Genomic DNA, 20,909 nt, shown 5'->3' with positions numbered 1-20,909 from the left:
TTCTGCAGCTTTGCCACGTGAGGAGCTCCACTGGGACCGATGGAATGGTGCGGTCAGGGTGCGGCTGCTTTACGACAGGCATCCTGATGTTCCCATGGCAACAGGCACGCTTCCTCCTCCATCGGACAGAGTGGGAGGATGTTTTACTCGCTCTGGAGCTCGTTTATTGCTTTCTGGTTCCAGTTGGACGACACTGAACCGTTTGGTGCGAGACACTAAAATGGACTGTGATGTCTGTGGGAAACAGCATGTGACGAGGACGTCTTCAACCTGCATCAGTTTGAGGCTTTACAGGATTTACACAGGAAAGGAGCTTTAGAACTTTCTGATGTAGAAGCTTTTTACTGAAACTGTGAGCTCAAAGAACTTTAACCACCGTTGACGTAACCGAGTCGTCACTTGGACCCCGTTTTCTGCGGCTGCGCTGCCCTCTAGTGGCCACGGCATGTATTACCTCCGCCAAATGCTCTAAACTCACCGAGCTGGTGAGTTTAGAGCATTTCACGTTTTACTCAGGTTTGATTCCAGAGCGGTTTGTTACCTTTTACAGACTTTAAAGCTCGTCTCATGTAATTTACCTGCAGCACGTTCAGCACCTGAATGAGCGAGGGTTTAATCAGCGGCCGCTGCAGTCGTCGCGTCGTGATAACCCGGTCACGGTGTGTTTACGTGCGTGCGATCACTGTGTCACTGACTTATTGATCGTGTAGTAACGACGCGTGCTACAGCCCGAAGCGCAGAATAAATTGCCTGCGTCGCATGGATCACATGTCAGTGTCAAAGTCAGACGCTCAAACCGGGAGCGGAGCGCGCGCACGCACACGCGCGCACACACACACACACACACACACGCATACACACGCACACACACGCACACACACACACAGAGTCCCTGCGGTCTCGCAGCCGGATCAATGTCATGCAAGCGTCGACATCCAGCATAGGAAAGTTGTAGTCATGGCAACGACCCAGGCCTGTATTACGCCCACTAAATCGATGAGGTTCTGTGTGGCGAGCCGAACCCCCGTCCCACATTCAGACGCGCTCGCCCTCCTCTGCTGAGCACACGGAATCGGAATCACGCTGAGGACGGACGGAGGAGGACAAACGATGGCGCAGCAGATGTGGACTTGGGCGCTTTGTCTTCACCTGGTGGCGGCGGCTGCAGGTACGTCAGTGTTCGGATCAGGTCCACTAGTCTCAACTAGTGCCGGTAACCAGTGGGTCAACCTAAGCTGGAGTGAAGCTAGAGTCGTTGTAAAGATGAGCCGCTTTGATTGACAGGTGAACTTCGGTTTGAGCTGCTTTCAAACTTCACCCCAAGTCACGCTGTTTTCTGCTTTTATCGAGAAGGAAGCGATAAATTTCAAACAAACTAAAAGAATCCGACCTCGCGTCGCTGAGGCAGCTTTAATTAAACGTGACCCACGAGCCCTCATCAGTGATCGATGGCCTCGATCTGGACGCTGCCCCACTTCGTCCTGCGTGTTTCTCTAACAGGCATCACATGTGACCTGCTCCAACCCACTTCCTCCATGTCTCCTGTCCCGCAGCCGCTCAGAAGGTTGACGGAGCCCAGGACGGAGGCAGCATCAGCCACTCTCTGGCTCTGGTGCAGCGGCTGGACGCGCTGCTGCTTCAGGGCAATGGCAGCGACGTGTCCCTGAGGGTGGAGACGCCCAGCGCGGACGACGTCAAGGTGATCCCGGTCCACGCGCTGGTCCTGTCCCTGCAGAGCCCCGTGTTCGAGGAGATGCTGCTGGGCCGCAACGCCAGCGTGCTGGTGCTGGAAGAGAGCTCGGAGTGCGCAGCCGTGTTCGACAAGTTCATCAGGTGAGAGCGCCCTCTAGAGACGAGCAGCAGCATCACAGCAACATCCCAGCACCATAGCAACATCATCACAGCAACATCATCGCAGCAACATCACAGCATCATCACGGCAACAACATCACAGCAACATCCCAGCATCATAGCAACATCATCACAGCATCATCACAGCAACAACATCGCAGCAACATCACAGCATCATCACGGCAACAACATCACAGCAACATCCCAGCATCATAGCAACATCATCACAGCATCATCACAGCAACATCACAGCATCATCACAGCAACATCATCGCAGCAACAACATCACAGCATCATCACGGCAACAACATCGCAGCAACATCGCAGCAACATCACAGCAACATCACAGCAACATCACAGCATCATAGCAACATCGTCACAGCAACATCACAGCAACATCACAGCAACATCATCGCAGCAACATCACAGCATCATCACGGCAACAACATCACAGCAACATCATCACAGCAACATCATCACAGCAACATCACAGCATCATCACGGCAACAACATCACACCAACATCATCACAGCAACATCATCACAGCAACATCATCACAGCAACATCATCACAGCAACACCACAGCAACATCACAGAAACACCACAGCAACATCACAGCAACATCACAACATCATCACAGCATCATCATCACAGCATCATCACAGCAACACCACAGCAACATCACAGCAACATCATCACAGCAACATCATCACAGCAACACCACAGCAACATCACAGCAGCATCACAGCAACATCATCACAGCAACATCACAGCATCATCACAGCAACAACATCACAGCATCATCACAGCAACATCATCGCAGCAACAACATCACAGCATCATCACGGCAACACATCACAGGAACATCACAGCAACATCACAGCAACATCATCGCAGCAACATCACAGCAACATCATCGCAGCAACATCACAGCAACATCATCGCAGCAACATCACAGCAACATCATCACAGCAACATCATCACAGCAACATCACAGCATCATCACAGCAACATCACGGCAACAACATCACGGCAACAACATCACAGCAACATCCCAGCATCATAGCAACATCATCACAGCATCATCACAGCAACATCACAGCATCATCACGGCAACAACATCGCAGCAACATCGCCGCAACATCACAGCAACATCACAGCAACATCACAGCAACATCACAGCAACATCATCGCAGCAACATCACAGCATCATCACGGCAACAACATCACAGCAACATCATCACAGCAACATCACAGCATCATCACGGCAACAACATCACACCAACATCATCACAGCAACATCATCACAGCAACATCATCACAGCAACACCACAGCAACATCACAGAAACACCACAGCAACATCACAGCAACATCACAGCAACATCACAGCATCATCATCACAGCATCATCACAGCAACATCATCACAGCATCATCACAGCAACACCACAGCAACATCATCACAGCAACATCACAGCAGCATCACAGCAACATCATCACAGCAACATCACAGCATCATCACAGCAACAACATCACAGCATCATCACAGCAACATCATCGCAGCAACAACATCACAGCATCATCACGGCAACACATCACAGGAACATCACAGCAACATCACAGCAACATCATCGCAGCAACATCACAGCAACATCATCGCAGCAACATCACAGCAACATCATCGCAGCAACATCACAGCAACATCATCACAGCATCATCACAGCAACATCATCACAGCAACATCACAGCATCATCACAGCAACATCACAGCATCATCACGGCAACAACATCGCAGCAACATCATCACAGCAACATCATCGCAGCAACATCACAGCAACATCATCACAGCAACATCACAGCATCATCACAGCAACATCACAGCAGCATCACAGCAACATCCCAGCATCATAGCAGCATCATCACATCACAGCAACATCACAGCAACATCACAGCATCATCACGGCAACAACATCACAGCAACATCACAGCAGCAACATCACAGCAGCAACATCACAGCAACATCACAGCAGCAACAACGCAGCAACATCACAGCAACATCACAGCATCATCACAGCAGCATCACAGCAACATCATCACAGCAACATCATCACAGCAACATCATCACAGCAACATCACAGCATCATCACGGCAACAACATCACACCAACATCATCGCAGCAACATCACAACAACATCATCACAGCAACATCACAGCAGCATCACAGCAGCATAATCACAGCAACACCACAGCAACATCATCACAGCAACATCATCACAGCAACATCACAGCAGCATCACAGCAACATCATCACAGCAACATCACAGCAACACCACAGCAACATCACAGAAACATCATAGCAACATCATCACAGCAACATCATCACAGCAACAGCATCACAGCAACATCACAGCATCATCACAGCAACATCATCACAGCAACATCATCACAGCAACACCATCACAGCAACACCACAGCAACATCATCACAGCAACATCAAAGCATCATCACACAGCTCATCAATGCCTCCGCCCTGCAGGTACCTGTACTGTGGAGAGATCTCTGTGCGTCTAGACCAGGCCACACCGTTACACAGACTGGCCACCAAGTACCAGGTGCTGGGTCTCCAGGAGGGCATCACCCAGTACATGAGGCAGAACCTGGCCCGGGACTCGCCCTCGGGCCACGTGGCGGGCTGGTACGAGTACGCGCTGCAGGCCGGGGACGGCACCTTGGCCGACAGCTGCCTCCAGTACCTGTCCTGGAACCTGTCGTCGGTGCTGCAGAGCGGGGAGTGGCTGGGCGTCAGCGCCCACCTGCTCATGGCCCTGCTGCAGCGCTCGGACCTGGTCCTGCAGAGCGAGGTTGAGCTGTTTGCGGGTCTGGAGGCGTGGATCGTGCACCGGCAGCCGGACGGGTTGACGGCGGAGAACGCCCTGCGGGCCGTGCGCTACGCCATGATGCCCCCCCGGGACCTCTTCCGCCTGCAGACCCAGTCGCCGGTGCTGGCTCGGTATCAGGAGTCGGTGCGCGACCTGCTCTACCTGTCCTTCCAGTTCCACGCGGCCTCCCCCGTGCACATGGCCAAGTACTTCGACGTGAACTGCAGCCTGTTCGTGCCCAGGAACTACCTGTCGCCGCTGTGGGGCGCCGCCTGGCCCGTCCACAACCCCACGCGCGACGACCGCAGCATCAGCTTCCAGACGCAGCTGGGGCCCAGCGGCCACGACGCCAGCAAGCGGGTCACCTGGAACGCGCTGTTCTCGCCGCGCTGGCTGCCGCTCAGCATGAGGCCCATGTACGCGGAGACGGGCGCCATGCAGCCCACGCGCGTGGAGGGGGGGCGGCCCCGCGTCATCGTCACGCCGGCCACCTCCAGCGCCGACTTCGCCGGCGTGACCTTCCAGAAGACGGTGCTGGTGATGGGCCAGCAGGGCGGGAAGGTGGTGGTGAGGCACGTGTACAACTTCCACCAGAGCACGGAGGAGAGCGGCGACTTCCTGTCGGCGGCCGACCTGCACCGCCGCACGTCCGAGGACCTGGTGGACGGCTCGCTGCTGCTGCACGTGGTGGTGAAGCCCCTGTACCAGACGCTGGTCGCCAGCAGGAGCTGAAAGCTCCCAGCCCCGCTGCAGCTTCACTGGGCCAAAGTTCCAGACCGGCTTCACTTCCTCGTCCTCGTTCATGTGTATTGTTTGGAGAACAAAGGTGCTATTGTTAAAGGGTCGCTGTTGTCACTAAACGCTGACTGGGCGGATTGTGACTCCTCCCAGCTCAGAGTCTGCTGAGTTACACATCAGCAAAGGTTCATCCAGCTGAACTTCAGGACTGGCTCCATGTGAGACCCTCCTCCCTCGTAGACCCCCCCTTCCTCACAGACCTCCCTCATAGACCCCCCTCGTAGACCCCCCCCCCCCATATACCCCCCCCCCCCCCCCCCCCTCCCTCACAGACCTCCCTCATAGACCCCCCCCCCCTCCAGGTCCCTGTCTGATTGAGCTCAGAGTCACAGCTGCATGAGTCACTGTTTCCTGATAATAAAGATTTGTACTGCAGGTTTAATCTAAACTGAACGTTGTGCTGTCGCCTCCCTGTCATGTGCAGTTGGAGTTTGGTCTCAGTTCTACACAAAACAAAAAGTCTGAGCAATGACTAGAAACAGACACTGTATCAAACGTTAAAACGGGGAAATGACTCTGATTCCAGCCACATAAACCTTCTATAAAACACTACAGTAGTGGTATAAACTACAACCCAACCAACAAACGCGCTGCTATACGCCACACCGCCGCCAGGACCACATTTCCCAACAGCCTTTGCGCTCCAAGCAGGAAGAACGTCCTCTCGCAGGGGCTCGTACTGATCCAAGTTAGGAGCTTTCAGCTGCCAGCCTTGGCCCATCATGTAAGGGCTGCGGAGAATTCTTTGCAGTGCAGTTGCAAAATTACCTCCTTCCCCCGACGCCCGCGGGGACCGTGCATTCACAAGGCCGCCCCGTGCACGGACACGCACGCCTCGGACGCGGAACGACTCCAAGTGCATGAAGATCTCGGCTTGTATTTTGCATCTTTGTTGCAAGGCGAGCCGCTGAAGCTCCGGCGCGAGGGCGATGGAGGGAGGGAGCGAGAAAGAAGGCAAAGTCTTTTGTGCTTCCCCTCCCCCCCCTCAAAGCAAAGGGGAAATGTCTCAGGCGAAGGGAGGTAAGAGCGTGAACGAGCCGTGCAATCAGTGCGCGCGGCGTCCGGCGCGCACCGCTGCAGCTCGAGCGCGGCCGGTGCATTTTAAAGTTACATGCTTTAGACGGTCACTTGCATTTCCTGTTTGAAGATCTTCCCCTTTGCACAGTTCCTGGTAAGGCGATGCTGTGTGCGCGCGCGCGTGCGTGCGTGCGTTCATATTGACGTTCTCGAGCGCTGACGCGGGGATGTTGAGCACGGGGCGCTTTGATAGTCACGAGATAAACGAGAGCGGTGCAACTCGCTATGCCCAACTGTGCAGCAGTTGATGCGCCGCGCGTGCACGGCGCCCATGGCACATAATGACGAGCCGCGCTTGCAGCGCTGCAATTATTCGTGGCTTTGGTGGTGTGCAGCGTGACGTGCCGTGACGTGCCGTGACGTGACGAGCCGCCGCTGCCAGTGGCGGAGCTGAGCCTCCACTGCAGGTCGGTCTCTGCTTATGGAACAGGAATTGACGGTCTAATAATAGTTAGTTGGGAGCTGTAGCGGTGGTGAGTTCACGGACGGGCCTCCTGCTGCACGTCAAAGCACGGGTCCGGGTTCGGGTCGTGGTTCTGCCCAGGTTCTGTGTGCGCACGAACGCTGGCGTGTCTCACTTTGACCCCATGTTTTCTGGACGATCACCCGTGAATGCAACTCGCAGAAAGCGGCTCAGGCCTTTTCCTCCTCTCGCCCCGTTTTCCCAGAAGTCTAAACTGAGCCTGGTTCATTGCACAACACAACACGCAGCGCACACGTGCACGCGCACGCAGGCTGCACAGGATGTGAACAGGTAGGAGAGAGAGAGAGAGAGAGAGGCGTTCACGGCCGGAGCCTCTGTGTTTATCTGTTTCAGTCAATTGTCCGCCCACCTCCGCAGAGGAACTGTCTTGTTGCAGCCGCTTTATCTTGTGATGAATAACGCACGCACGCACGCACGCACGCACACTTCTGGCCTGTAGATGAATGAGTCGTTTGGAAGTTGTTTTTGTCGTCATTCGTTACTGTTCTTTGCTGCAAAGCTGAACACTGGAAGTCAGGGGGGACTTACGTTCTGTCTCTTTCTCAGTGGAGCTGAAGCAAAGTTTGTAGAACAATTTGCTTTAATCAGAAAAAGTTCCAGAATTTTTTTTGTTTAGTTTTTTTTAATGTTAATTTTTATTTTTTTTTCTATTTTGTACTAACAAATAAAAATTCTCTTCTCTCCATTTACGCACATTTTTGTTGGACGAGTCTGAAAAGTCAAAATGTCAATGAAATGTGGACTAAGAAGACTATGGACTTGACTTCAGGTTCTGTTGTTCCGTGTTCTTCCGTTTCACTTGACGCCAGGTTAGAGGTTCGACTCTCGGCCTCGCTGCTCGCAGGCCTGCGCGGATTGTGCAACACAGAATTAACCTTTAAATTATCCCGGTCCCGTGCGAGTTCTGCCGTGTTCTGGCCCGGCCCGTGGACCCATGACAGCATCCTGACCCACACGTGTCCTGTTTGCTGCACACAGAGAATGTGCTGCTGGTGCAGCTGCAGTGGGACTGGATCCGTCCAGTGAACGGCGCCGCATGCAGCAGCTCCCTGTTCACCGGCTGCTCCCGTGGAGCCTGATCATCATCATCCTGGCCTCACCTGAACTCTTCTTCTTTGTCTGGAAGATTTCAGCTGCAGCTTCGTCTCCACCGCTTCTGCTCGTGTTGCATTGAACAGTTCATCACCAGCGCCTCAAGAAAAGACGTTTGCTCATTCGTCTACTGATGTTCTGTGCCTTTGGTTAGAAATCTATTTTTAACAGCAGCGGTTCAGACGAAGCAGAATGGTTTCACTGGCGAGAGGCTGCGACATTAAAGCTGCTTCAGTCCTTTCAGCGGCGCCCTGTTACCGACAGGCTGGGGCTGAGGTCCAGTTCCCTCCCACCACCAGAACCATAGGTCTCAGCATCAACGCATGAAGATGAGGGCGACGTAGGACGGGGTGGTTACAGACGCTGTGCGCTGATTGTCCGCTCTGTGTAGAATGAAGAGGCCTCTGATGTTGGGCCCTGCAGGATGTGGCTCCTCGGACGCCTTATTTTAGCCTGTGTGTTCATGCAGCCACGCTCTCAAATGTTTGTAGTGGATTAGGAGCTCGGAGGCGACCACCTCAGCAGCTGTAGCCAGTGTCCAGTGTCTCACGCTGGATCTGTTCAGATCCGCTGCTTCCTGTCCTCCCTCCGTCTGCCACTGGTCTCCTCCTCTGCCTCTGTGGAATTCCATTGAGGAACGTTTGGGATGGTCGGAATTCCAGCCGAGTCGTGCGTTGGCCGTGGGCGCTGAGTGCCGCTCGTTACCAGGACGGCGCTGGAAGCCCGGCGCTGGTCTCAGAGCAGCTGTCGGCATAGCAGGCTGTCACTGGGTGTGGCGCTGTCTCTGCTCAGCTGTTGTTCTGCACCAGTAAAGACACTGGAGCTCCTTCCGTGTTCCCGCTGGAGCCCCGGCTGCATGTTTGAGCTCATGTGCTCGGACAGGAGACGTGTGGCGGCCTCGATGCGGCCGCTGGGCCTGTGACAGCAGCGTAGAGGAACTGATGCAGTGTCACGTCTGAGCGTCTGTAGGTCCGTACTGGACCCGCTCAGTAATGAGTGATGGTGAGTGGGGTTCACTGGTGGAGGAGCTGCTTGGCCTGAGACTGATGGAGGAGGTACTAGCAGGAGCTAGCAGCTCGTTAGCGTGGAGCGATTAATGCGTTGTTCCCCTCGAGGCCTCGAGGTGAAGCCGCCGCTGCGTTTCTTTACGGTTCATCAATGACTGGTTCCGTGTTTCCACCGTTGCTGTGTTTGATTCGCAGCCGTTGCTGCTGCCAGTGAAGCTTACATAATCCTCTGAGCCTCGTTCTCCTCTGTTCACCACCTGCAGCTGGTGCTGGAGGTTTCGTGCTTCCTCTCGTGCTGCTCTGCTTTATGGATCCGTTCTTTCTGGGTCTGAACCTGCTTCCACAGACGATCTGGATCTGTGTGAATCTAGTGGAGGATTTCTGCAGGTTCAGGTGGAGGTCGCAGCACATGAGCAGTGGATGGCTCGTGTTTTCTGCTGCCACCTCAGGTTCTGACTGACTGTGGCGGCTCTCAGCTGATGAGCCGGACTTTTTTCCTGGCCCGGCGCCGCTCATGGACCTGTCTGCAGCTGCTGTTGTTGTGTGTAAATGTGTGTGGGAGGAGCTCAAAGTGCCACTCTTTGGAAAGCAGAGCCGGAAGCAGGCGGCCCGTTCAGCGGAGGCCCGTTCAGCGGAGGCCCGTTTAGCGGAGGCCCGTTTAGCGGAGGCCCGTTTAGCGGAGCACCGACACCCCCTGCTCTGTTTAACAACCCCGGCGCCACAGTGCACGTACGCGCGTGCACATGATGCTGAGCAGCTCAGCTCAGAGCAGAGCAGAAGCTCCTGGAGCAGACGCTCCGCCTCCAATGGAGAGGAAGCTTCACTGGAAGCTGCAGTGGAACCATCCTGGACCCAGCTGGAACCGCGGGGCCACAGACCTGAGGAGGTCGGAGAAGCAGGAGCAGCTGGAGCGGCTGCTCTTGGTCTTCAGTAGCCTCTGTTCGCCGGCACTGAGTTTTTCCTACAGGAACCTTTGGACCTGGTGAAGCTGGGCAGAAAAGGCCTCTGTTCTAACCGTCGCCGTGTTTGTGGTTTCAGGGAAGAAGAAGCCAGCGCTCAAGCTGTCCAGGGAGGTGTTTGAGCAGCCCGCCGCCGCAGTGTAAGCCTCACTCATCATCATCATCATCATCATCATCATCACCGCTGACACCTTCAGGCTCCGCGTTGTGTAACGGCACTCAGCCGGTACTAGTCTGGATTCAGGCTGCAGCTGCCTTCACATCATCAGACCACAAATGAAAAACAAATGACTACTGATGATAGTGAAACGTGTCAACATGCACAGTTGAACTGAATCTCATCTCAGAGGGCAAAGCCTCGTCCTGTGTTTCCTCTGCTCACATTCTGTTCCTGTTTGGCCTCGCTGACGTAGGAAACGTTTGTGTGTTTCAGACCCCCCAGAGATCTGGACTCCAAAGCCTATGTGACCATTGGAGAGAAGGTAACGTTCTAGGCTTTTCTTTCATCTACACTCATTGAAGGTCTGTGGAGCTCAGCTTTTAAAGGCTGTGTTCGTGGTAAAGACTGCTCCCATTGTGGGAGACTGGAATGTCTTTTATTGCCCATCGGCCAGTAAAAATATTTATCTAAAACTCATCAAATAAGTGGAATTTTCCATTGGCACCAGTTTCTGCTTTTGCTCCGCGCCACTTGGCCTCGGAGTGAATGAACGTCCTCCTCCTCTGTGGAGGAGCAGCTCCATCAGGCTTCCTGTTTGACTGTCCTGTGTTTTTCTGCGGCAGAATTTCGAGGTGAAGGCCGACGACCTGGAGCAGATCAGCGAGCTGGGCCGGGGCGCGTACGGCGTGGTGGACAAGATGAGGCACGTGCCCAGTGGCCTCATCATGGCCGTCAAGGTGAGTGACTCAGCGTCTGACTGACGTCCGGCCAAACGCTGACTCTGAACTCAACGTCTCCGTCCCCTCTCAGCGGATTCGGGCCACAGTGAACACTCAGGAGCAGAAGAGGCTGCTGATGGACCTGGACATCTCCATGAGGACCGTTGACTGCTTCTACACGGTCACCTTCTACGGAGCCCTGTTCAGAGAGGTAACGCACAGATGCAGGACAAAGGTTTCCAATGAGCTCTGCTGTCCCTGAACGCCTCAGCACACAAGTTAATCACAGACCCCAGGAGAAGAATGAGACGCAGGGCTGCAGGCGTCCGGTCACTGGACGCGTCTTCCCGTATGTTTGGAATCCCGCCTGGTGCTTTGTTGCTGCTTTACCGGTCTCCCGTCTGTTGCCAGGGCGACGTCTGGATCTGCATGGAGCTGATGGACACCTCCCTGGACAAGTTCTACAAGCAGGTGATCGAGAAGGGCCTGACCATCCCCGAGGACATCCTGGGCAAGATCGCTGTGTCGGTGGGTGAGGGAGGAGCACGGCGTTCAGCTCACGTCGACCCGTTTATTTATGGGCTTCTTTGTTCCAGATAGTGAAAGCGTTGGAGCATCTGCACAGCAACCTGCAAGTCATACACAGAGGTAAGAGCCTCTGGATGCTTCATCACTCAAAGACACTGCGTTTAGACAGTCAGTCAGAGCAGTCACACTGTCTGAGCTGAAAGTCAAAGTCCAGCCTCACCGCTGACGGTTCCTGACGTAGAGTGACCATCGCTACAGGCTGTTTTCACAGACTTAAAATAACTGCTGTCCTGTTTGCAGCCGCGTCACACACTCGCCTCCTCTTGTCTTTGCAGACGTGAAGCCGTCCAACGTCCTGATCAACACCCAGGGTCAGGTGAAGATGTGCGACTTTGGCATCAGCGGCTACTTGGTCGACTCTGTGGCCAAAACCATGGACGCCGGCTGCAAACCCTACATGGCGGTAAGCAGCTCGAGACGGTAGGTGAGGCGTCTGCTGCTCTGAGGCCCGGTCTGACTGACCTCTGCCCCGCAGCCGGAGAGGATCAACCCCGAGACCAACCAGAAAGGATACAACATCAAGTCGGACATCTGGAGCCTAGGAATCACTATGGTGAGCAACCTGTGCTTCGATTCTGTTGGGATGTCATTTATGTTACAATCATTAGGACCGAACGGTGACCTATGAGCTGCAGCTGTCTGAGCATGTTGGATCAGCTGCAGCTGGGTGGTGGTTCTGTCTGAGCATGTTGGATCAGCTGCAGCTGGTTGAGGGTTCTGTCTGAGCATGTTGGATCAGCTGCAGTTAGGTGGTGGTTCTGTCTGAGCATGTTGGATCAGCTGCAGTTGGGTGGTTCTGTCTGAGCATGTTGGATCAGCTGCAGCTGGGTGGTTCTTTCTGAGCATGTTGGATCAGCTGCAGCTGGGTGGTGGTTCTGTCTGAGCATGTTGGATCAGCTGCAGCTGGGTGGTGGTTCTGTCTGAGCATGTTGGATCAGCTGCAGCTGGGTGGTTCTTTCTGAGCATGTTGGATCAGCTGCAGCTGGGTGGTGGTTCTGTCTGAGCATGTTGGATCAGCTGCAGCTGGGTGGTGGTTCTGTCTGAGCATGTTGGATCAGCTGCAGTTGGATGGTGGTGGTTCTGTCTGAGCATGTTGGACCAGCTGCAGCTGGGTGGTGGTTCTGTCTGAGCATGTTGGATCAGCTGCAGTTGGATGGTGGTGGTTCTGTCTGAGCATGTTGGACCAGCTGCAGCTGGGTGGTGGTTCTGTCTGAGCATGTTGGATCAGCTGCAGTTGGATGGTGGTGGTTCTGTCTGAGCATGTTGGATCAGCTGCAGCTGGGTGGTGGTTCTGTCTGAGCATGTTGGATAAGCTGCAGCTGGGTGGTGGTTCTGTCTGAGCATGTTGGATCAGCTGCAGTTGGTGGTTCTTCTGTCTGAGCATGTTGGATCAGCTGCAGTCTGAGCATGTTGGATCAGCTGCAGCTGGGTGGTGGTTCTGTCTGAGCATGTTGGATCAGCTGCAGCTGGTTGAGGGTTCTGTCTGAGCATGTTGGATCAGCTGCAGTTAGGTGGTGGTTCTGTCTGAGCATGTTGGATCAGCTGCAGCTGGGTGGTGGTTCTGTCTGAGCATGTTGGATCAGCTGCAGTTGGATGGTGGTTCTGTCTGAGCATGTTGGATCAGCTGCAGTCTGAGCATGTTGGATCAGCTGCAGTTAGGTGGTGGTTCTGTCTGAGCATGTTGGACCAGCTGCAGCTGGGTGGTGGTTCTGTCTGAGCATGTTGGACCAGCTGCAGTCTGAGCATGTTGGATCAGCTGCAGTTAGGTGGTGGTTCTGTCTGAGCATGTTGGATCAGCTGCAGCTGGGTGGTGGTTCTGTCTGAGCATGTTGGATCAGCTGCAGCTGGGTGGTGGTTCTGTCTGAGCATGTTGGACCAGCTGCAGCTGGGTGGTGGTTCTGTCTGAGCATGTTGGACCAGCTGCAGCTGGGTGGTGGTTCTGTCTGAGCATGTTGGACCAGCTGCAGTTAGGTGGTGGTTCTGTCTGAGCATGTTGGATCAGCTGCAGCTGGGTGGTGGTTCTGTCTGAGCATGTTGGATCAGCTGCAGTTAGGTGGTGGTTCTGTCTGAGCATGTTGGATCAGCTGCAGCTGGGTGGTGGTTCTGTCTGAGCATGTTGGATCAGCTGCAGCTGGGTGGTGGTTCTGTCTGAGCATGTTGGACCAGCTGCAGTCTGAGCATGTTGGATCAGCTGCAGCTGGGTGGTGGTTCTGTCTGAGCATGTTGGATCAGCTGCAGTTAGGTGGTGGTTCTGTCTGAGCATGTTGGATCAGCTGCAGCTGGGTGGTGGTTCTGTCTGAGCATGTTGGATCAGCTGCAGCTGGGTGGTGGTTCTGTCTGAGCATGTTGGACCAGCTGCAGTCTGAGCATGTTGGATCAGCTGCAGCTGGGTGGTGGTTCTGTCTGAGCATGTTGGACCAGCTGCAGCTGGGTGGTGGTTCTGTCTGAGCATGTTGGACCAGCTGCAGCTGGGTGGTGGTTCTGTCTGAGCATGTTGGACCAGCTGCAGCTGGGTGGTGGTTCTGTCTGAGCATGTTGGACCAGCTGCAGTTAGGTGGAGGTTCTGTCTGAGCATGTTGGATCAGCTGCAGCTGGGTGGTGGTTCTGTCTGAGCATGTTGGATCAGCTGCAGTTGGGTGGTTCTGTCTGAGCATGTTGGATCAGCTGCAGCTGGGTGGTTCTGTCTGAGCATGTTGGATCAGCTGCAGCTGGGTGGTGGTTCTGTCTGAGCATGTTGGATCAGCTGCAGCTGGTTGGTTCTTTCTGAGCATGTTGGACCAGCTGCAGCTGGGTGGTGGTTCTGTCTGAGCATGTTGGATCAGCTGCAGTTAGGTGGTGGTTCTGTCTGAGCATGTTGGATCAGCTGCAGCTGGGTGGTTCTTTCTGAGCATGTTGGATCAGCTGCAGTTAGGTGGTGGTTCTGTCTGAGCATGTTGGACCAGCTGCAGCTGGGTGGTGGTTCTGTCTGAGCATGTTGGACCAGCTGCAGTCTGAGCATGTTGGACCAGCTGCAGCTGGGTGGTGGTTCTGTCTGAGCATGTTGGACCAGCTGCAGCTGGGTGGTGGTTCTGTCTGAGCATGTTGGACCAGCTGCAGTCTGAGCATGTTGGACCAGCTGCAGTCTGAGCATGTTGGACCAGCTGCAGCTGGGTGGTGGTTCTGTCTGAGCATGTTGGATCAGCTGCAGCTGGGTGGTGGTTCTGTCTGAGCATGTTGGATCAGCTGCAGCTGGGTGGTGGTTCTGTCTGAGCATGTTGGATCAGCTGCAGCTGGTTGAGGGTTCTGTCTGAGCATGTTGGATCAGCTGCAGTTAGGTGGTGGTTCTGTCTGAGCATGTTGGATCAGCTGCAGTTGGGTGGTTCTGTCTGAGCATGTTGGATCAGCTGCAGCTGGGTGGTGGTTCTGTCTGAGCATGTTGGATCAGCTGCAGCTAGGTGGTGGTTCTGTCTGAGCATGTTGGATCAGCTGCAGCTGGTTGAGGGTTCTGTCTGAGCATGTTGGATCAGCTGCAGTTAGGTGGTGGTTCTGTCTGAGCATGTTGGATCAGCTGCAGCTGGGTGGTGGTTCTGTCTGAGCATGTTGGATCAGCTGCAGCTAGGTGGTGGTTCTGTCTGAGCATGTTGGATCAGCTGCAGCTGGGTGGTGGTTCTGTCTGAGCATGTTGGATCAGCTGCAGCTAGGTGGTGGTTCTGTCTGAGCATGTTGGATCAGCTGCAGCTGGGTGGTGGTTCTGTCTGAGCATGTTGGATCAGCTGCAGCTGGGTGGTTCTGTCTGAGCATGTTGGACCAGCTGCAGTCTGAGCATGTTGGATCAGCTGCAGCTGGGTGGTGGTTCTGTCTGAGCATGTTGGATCAGCTGCAGTTAGGTGGTGGTTCTGTCTGAGCATGTTGGATCAGCTGCAGCTGGGTGGTGGTTCTGTCTGAGCATGTTGGATCAGCTGCAGCTTGGTGGTGGTTCTGTCTGAGCATGTTGGACCAGCTGCAGTCTGAGCATGTTGGATCAGCTGCAGCTGGGTGGTGGTTCTGTCTGAGCATGTTGGACCAGCTGCAGCTGGGTGGTGGTTCTGTCTGAGCATGTTGGACCAGCTGCAGCTGGGTGGTGGTTCTGTCTGAGCATGTTGGACCAGCTGCAGCTGGGTGGTGGTTCTGTCTGAGCATGTTGGACCAGCTGCAGTTAGGTGGAGGTTCTGTCTGAGCATGTTGGATCAGCTGCAGCTGGGTGGTGGTTCTGTCTGAGCATGTTGGATCAGCTGCAGTTGGGTGGTTCTGTCTGAGCATGTTGGATCAGCTGCAGCTGGGTGGTTCTGTCTGAGCATGTTGGATCAGCTGCAGCTGGGTGGTGGTTCTGTCTGAGCATGTTGGATCAGCTGCAGCTGGGTGGTTCTTTCTGAGCATGTTGGACCAGCTGCAGCTGGGTGGTGGTTCTGTCTGAGCATGTTGGATCAGCTGCAGTTAGGTGGTGGTTCTGTCTGAGCATGTTGGATCAGCTGCAGCTGGGTGGTTCTTTCTGAGCATGTTGGATCAGCTGCAGTTAGGTGGTGGTTCTGTCTGAGCATGTTGGACCAGCTGCAGCTGGGTGGTGGTTCTGTCTGAGCATGTTGGACCAGCTGCAGTCTGAGCATGTTGGACCAGCTGCAGCTGGGTGGTGGTTCTGTCTGAGCATGTTGGACCAGCTGCAGCTGGGTGGTGGTTCTGTCTGAGCATGTTGGACCAGCTGCAGTCTGAGCATGTTGGACCAGCTGCAGTCTGAGCATGTTGGACCAGCTGCAGCTGGGTGGTGGTTCTGTCTGAGCATGTTGGATCAGCTGCAGCTGGGTGGTGGTTCTGTCTGAGCATGTTGGATCAGCTGCAGCTGGGTGGTGGTTCTGTCTGAGCATGTTGGATCAGCTGCAGCTGGTTGAGGGTTCTGTCTGAGCATGTTGGATCAGCTGCAGTTAGGTGGTGGTTCTGTCTGAGCATGTTGGATCAGCTGCAGTTGGGTGGTTCTGTCTGAGCATGTTGGATCAGCTGCAGCTGGGTGGTGGTTCTGTCTGAGCATGTTGGATCAGCTGCAGCTAGGTGGTGGTTCTGTCTGAGCATGTTGGATCAGCTGCAGCTGGTTGAGGGTTCTGTCTGAGCATGTTGGATCAGCTGCAGCTGGGTGGTGGTTCTGTCTGAGCATGTTGGATCAGCTGCAGCTGGGTGGTTCTGTCTGAGCATGTTGGACCAGCTGCAGCTGGGTGGTGGTTCTGTCTGAGCATGTTGGATCAGCTGCAGTTGGGTGGTGGTTCTGTCTGAGCATGTTGGACCAGCTGCAGTCTGAGCATGTTGGATCAGCTGCAGTTGGATGGTGGTGGTTCTGTCTGAGCATGTTGGACCAGCTGCAGCTGGGTGGTGGTTCTGTCTGAGCATGTTGGATCAGCTGCAGTTGGGTGGTGGTTCTGTCTGAGCATGTTGGATCAGCTGCAGCTGGGTGGTGGTTCTGTCTGAGCATGTTGGATCAGCTGCAGCTGGGTGGTGGTTCTGTCTGAGCATGTTGGATCAGCTGCGTGGTTCCGCTGCAGTGAAGCTGTAGAATGAGCCAGAAGTAACGCTGCTTCTTCGCTTTTGCCTCTGGCCTCAGATCGAGCTCGCCATCCTGCGCTTCCCCTACGCCTCGTGGGGAACGCCCTTCCAGCAGCTGAAGCAGGTGGTGGAGGAACCTTCGCCCCAGCTTCCTGCCAACCAGTTCTCCCCTGACTTTGTGGACTTCACCTCCCAGTGGTACGTTATGGTCCGGTGCAGACTCACGGCTGAGGACGAGCCTCCACACATGTTTATGGAGCCCACAGTGGCTTTAATGTCCCTTCAGCAGACGCCACGCATTCAGCCGTACTCCACATAGATTCAGTCCCATCAGAAATCAAAAGCTTGACCTTACTCCGGTCTGTTACGTTTGTGCTGAGGAGATTCTTGTGATTTAACATTGATGTTTTCTTGCTTCTGTAGCTTGAAGAAGGTTTCCAAAGAGCGGCCGACGTACACGGAACTCATGGTGGGTTCATGTGTAATTCTCTTACTGTGACACTGGAGGGAGCACTAGGACCAGTCCATTCCTTCATCACAAACACACACAACTGATATTCTCATCAAATCCAGTTACTCAGTCTCAATAGCTTTTCTTCCTCCTCAGCAACATCCCTTCTTCACCTCCCACGAGGCCAAAGGAACCGACGTGGCTAGCTTTGTGAAGGTGATTCTAGGAGACTGAGGTGCCAGAGGGGTGGAGGGAGGGCGTGTCGGGAAGAGAACACAAGAAACAAACAAAAGGCACCAGTTGCGGCCCGGTTCCCCTCCCTTTCGTCAGACGGAGACCAGCGAGCGAGCGCGTCCTCTGTTCATGACCTGGAGCTGGACTGGGTGCAGCCGACCGACGCTTTGTGACTGTATGCAACAAGTCCCTCTGGTTCCACTCATCCCACCTCTGTGCACCATCTACTACTCAACCTTAATATTAGTCGGCAAGTTGACCTCTATTTCCCCCCTTTTCTGCTGAAACACAAATATATGCAGAGGTGCAGATTCTATCAAATATGAATGATATATTACTATGTATGTATAATCTAAATGTTTGTATACTCTAAGCAGATGTTGCATCAGTTTAGTAATTGAATGCATGTACAGACTATATCTACTGGGCTCCTATGCTCAGTGACGAACAGCCTCCTAGTGGTCACAGACAGGTACTGCACTTCAACGGCTTCCCTGACTCCAGTTCTGACTGTCCGTGTGTGCGTCCACTGGACACACGTTCTGGATAATAACAGCGTGGCCTGATGTGCACAGATGTCCAGTGTGGTGAGCTGCACATGGAGCCTGGGCAACTCCAGTGTGCTGCTGAAGGATGCTTCCTGGAGGCGTTCTTGTGAACCTACTCGCTCCGCTTCTGTTCTCACCGTTCATAGTTTCACACCAACACGTTAACTCAGAAACCTTCAGGTCGCCTTCACACGTGGACGTCTTTAGGAACGCATCCATGGACCGAAGCACACGTGTGCAGAAAGGGACCCAGTCAAATGGAGCCTGGAGGGTTGATGAGCTCCATCAGACCTTTGTGTGAGCGGAACCGGCATCAGACATCAGACGAGGCTGTGTCCTGATCCGCTGGACCTGCAGCCCCGCCTGATGCTGTCTGTGGGGGGGTTCTCCTCGTCTGTACTGAGCCGACCACACTCTCCTTTCTTCGGTCCACATGAACAGAACTGGATATTATTGATATTGTATTGTTTAGATTTCGGTCCCGGACGTATTTATTACAACTGCTGTTCTCCCTCTGAAACTTGAGCGACCCGTCGGAGACTGTGTTTGTGTGGACTGAGTATGTTTTTCTGTTTTTTGTGGTGTTCCTCTTGGCTCAAACTCGTAGTGCTTTTGAAGTGTGACTTGTGCCAGCCTTCTATGTGCCTCTATACAAAGCGACCTCTCCCATCGTCTCACCTTCTGGCTCCTCTCGTGACGTTGGCTTTTCTTTTTCTAGTCGTGGATTGGGCTCGAGGCCGTCTGTGCTTTTTATCTGATGGTGGTTTGTGATGGCAGGAAACTCTGGGCTGCTTCACTTGTGCTGGTGCTTCTCTGAACTTGAAACACTGTACGTGGCTGTTTTCATTCCTCTTGTCTGTAAACATTGTTCATCGAGTCCATTTCTGCTCAGATGCTTTGTCTGTGAACCTCCCGGACGCCTCTCGTCTCTGCTGAACGACTCCGTGACCTTGTAGGTGGTCAGATTGAAGCGCTTCAGCGCCGGCCGCTGCTGCGGCCCGGACTCGGGTCTCGGGATCAGGCCTCCTGCATCTCCCTCCTCCTTCAGGCTCATGTCATCCATGGTTTTCATGCTTTGTTTGAAGCCGTAATGACCCCTTTGTTCATTCTGTGTCTGGTCCTCGCGTGACCACAGTCGCCTTTGATTGTGGACCAGGCCCAGTGGAGCCTCTCACACCCAGCAGCTGGTCTGGGATTTGACAACACCTCGTGTCTGTGAATGACGCTCGGACACTTGTGGTTGTTAAAAGGTTCATCTCCCTTTAGAGGTTCAGACTTCGCGGATGTTGTTAGTTTAGGTGCAGGGTTGTTGGTTGTGGCTAAAAGTGGTCGTTCATAGGATCCTCTGTAACCTTCGCTGCTTCTGATCCGCTCATGTTCATCGGCAGTGAGGAAGGACAGCAGTCTGGTTTTCCTGTTCAGCGCATCAGGGCCTCATCAGACTCGAGTCTCGGCCTCTGTCCAGACCTGTGTCTGGGCTCCTGGTTTTGTTTCCTCGCCTGGACTTTCCCGTCCACGTGTCTATTTGTGGCCTGCTTCTACCTGAGGGTCAGTGGGGGCAGGACGTCCCGCGTTTCCCCGCTTTGCTTCTCCGTCCCTCCTGAGGGCCTATTTCTGCTCGTACGTGACTAAGGTCCAGCAGACAGGCCTTTACTGGAACCACACACCTGTTTGCACCAGGCTGATATGAGGCTCGGAGAGAATCGGCGGAAACCTTTGCTCACCTTCCTCCTCATCCTCGAAATGTGTCAGCAGATGAATCAAAGGCCTGTAGACGTGGGTCGCTTCCAGCCCTTTACAGTGTGCTCTGCCAGGTGTGTGTGCGTGTGTGCGTGTGTGCGTGAACCGTACCGAGGTTTCTTTTAGTTATTGTTATTATTTTTTGCACAACACTTCTCACTTTGAGCGTTGTGGAGGTCGACTACAACAGCGCGACTTGTGAACCGTGGAGCTTCGTGTCTCTGTGTTGCAGGTGGTAAACTGCTGGTACACACAGCTGTATGTGACTTCTGATGTTGCAGTGTTGTGTTCTTCTTCTATCCGGGGCTGAGGGCTGGGTTTTCAGAGTGAGACGTACGACGAGGGTTCGACTTCTTCAGCTCCTCGCCCCACGGGAAGTGAAGTTCTCAGTATATTAACGTGTCTCTAAGCCTCTGCTAAAGACTGATGACTGTTCATTTAGAGCTCAATGAATTTCTATGAATATTTTAGATTGCTCAAACTGATTGTGTGCAATTGTAATGATGGAAATTCAAATAAAAAAGACGTATTTTTACACGATAAGCTCCGTGTGGTGAGTTGTTTGGGGGTAAAGGGTGGCAGGGTTTGTGGACGACTGTCTGAATGTTTGATCTCATGATGCTGCTACAGAACATCATCAAGGCTGTGAAAGACGCTCGGTCCCTTCTGTCTCCCTGCCGTGGCTTTGAACTGAAAAATGTCACGTCGGCTCCAACGCTCTGAGCTTCAGGGTGGGAATAACCCGTTAAACTTCCCAGACGCCCAGTAACGAGGATGTG

General features: G+C 53.9%; 2 protein-coding genes across 3 annotated transcripts; both read left to right on the top strand.

The window, feature by feature from the left end:
• Window positions 1-67: 67 nt before the first annotated feature.
• Window positions 68-6,068, top strand: btbd17a (BTB (POZ) domain containing 17a). Its single transcript, XM_029135233.3, has 3 exons — window positions 68-1,168; window positions 1,554-1,833; window positions 4,387-6,068. Exons 1-3 carry the CDS (start codon window positions 1,111-1,113, stop codon window positions 5,459-5,461), a joined length of 1,413 nt encoding a protein of 470 aa, XP_028991066.1. The 5' UTR covers window positions 68-1,110; the 3' UTR covers window positions 5,462-6,068.
• Window positions 6,069-6,155: 87 nt separating this feature from the next.
• Window positions 6,156-20,673, top strand: map2k6 (mitogen-activated protein kinase kinase 6). Of its 2 annotated transcripts, none has more exons than XM_029135237.3 (12): window positions 6,156-6,547; window positions 10,226-10,286; window positions 10,580-10,628; window positions 10,930-11,043; window positions 11,117-11,236; window positions 11,437-11,553; window positions 11,622-11,673; window positions 11,889-12,016; window positions 12,089-12,166; window positions 17,216-17,355; window positions 17,581-17,626; window positions 17,765-20,673. In XM_029135237.3, exons 1-12 carry the CDS (start codon window positions 6,457-6,459, stop codon window positions 17,840-17,842), a joined length of 1,074 nt encoding a protein of 357 aa, XP_028991070.1. In that variant the 5' UTR covers window positions 6,156-6,456; the 3' UTR covers window positions 17,843-20,673. The 2 variants fall into 2 exon arrangements, with proteins under 2 accessions (XP_028991070.1, XP_028991071.1); XM_029135238.3 differs by lacking the exon at window positions 6,156-6,547 and adding an exon at window positions 6,564-6,698.
• The last annotated feature ends 236 nt before the right edge of the window (window positions 20,674-20,909 follow it).

Source organism: Betta splendens, chromosome 19 (genome assembly GCF_900634795.4).
Source record: "Betta splendens chromosome 19, fBetSpl5.4, whole genome shotgun sequence".
Classification (NCBI taxonomy): domain Eukaryota; kingdom Metazoa; phylum Chordata; class Actinopteri; order Anabantiformes; family Osphronemidae; genus Betta; species Betta splendens.
This window is presented reverse-complemented; position numbering and strand designations above follow the sequence as displayed.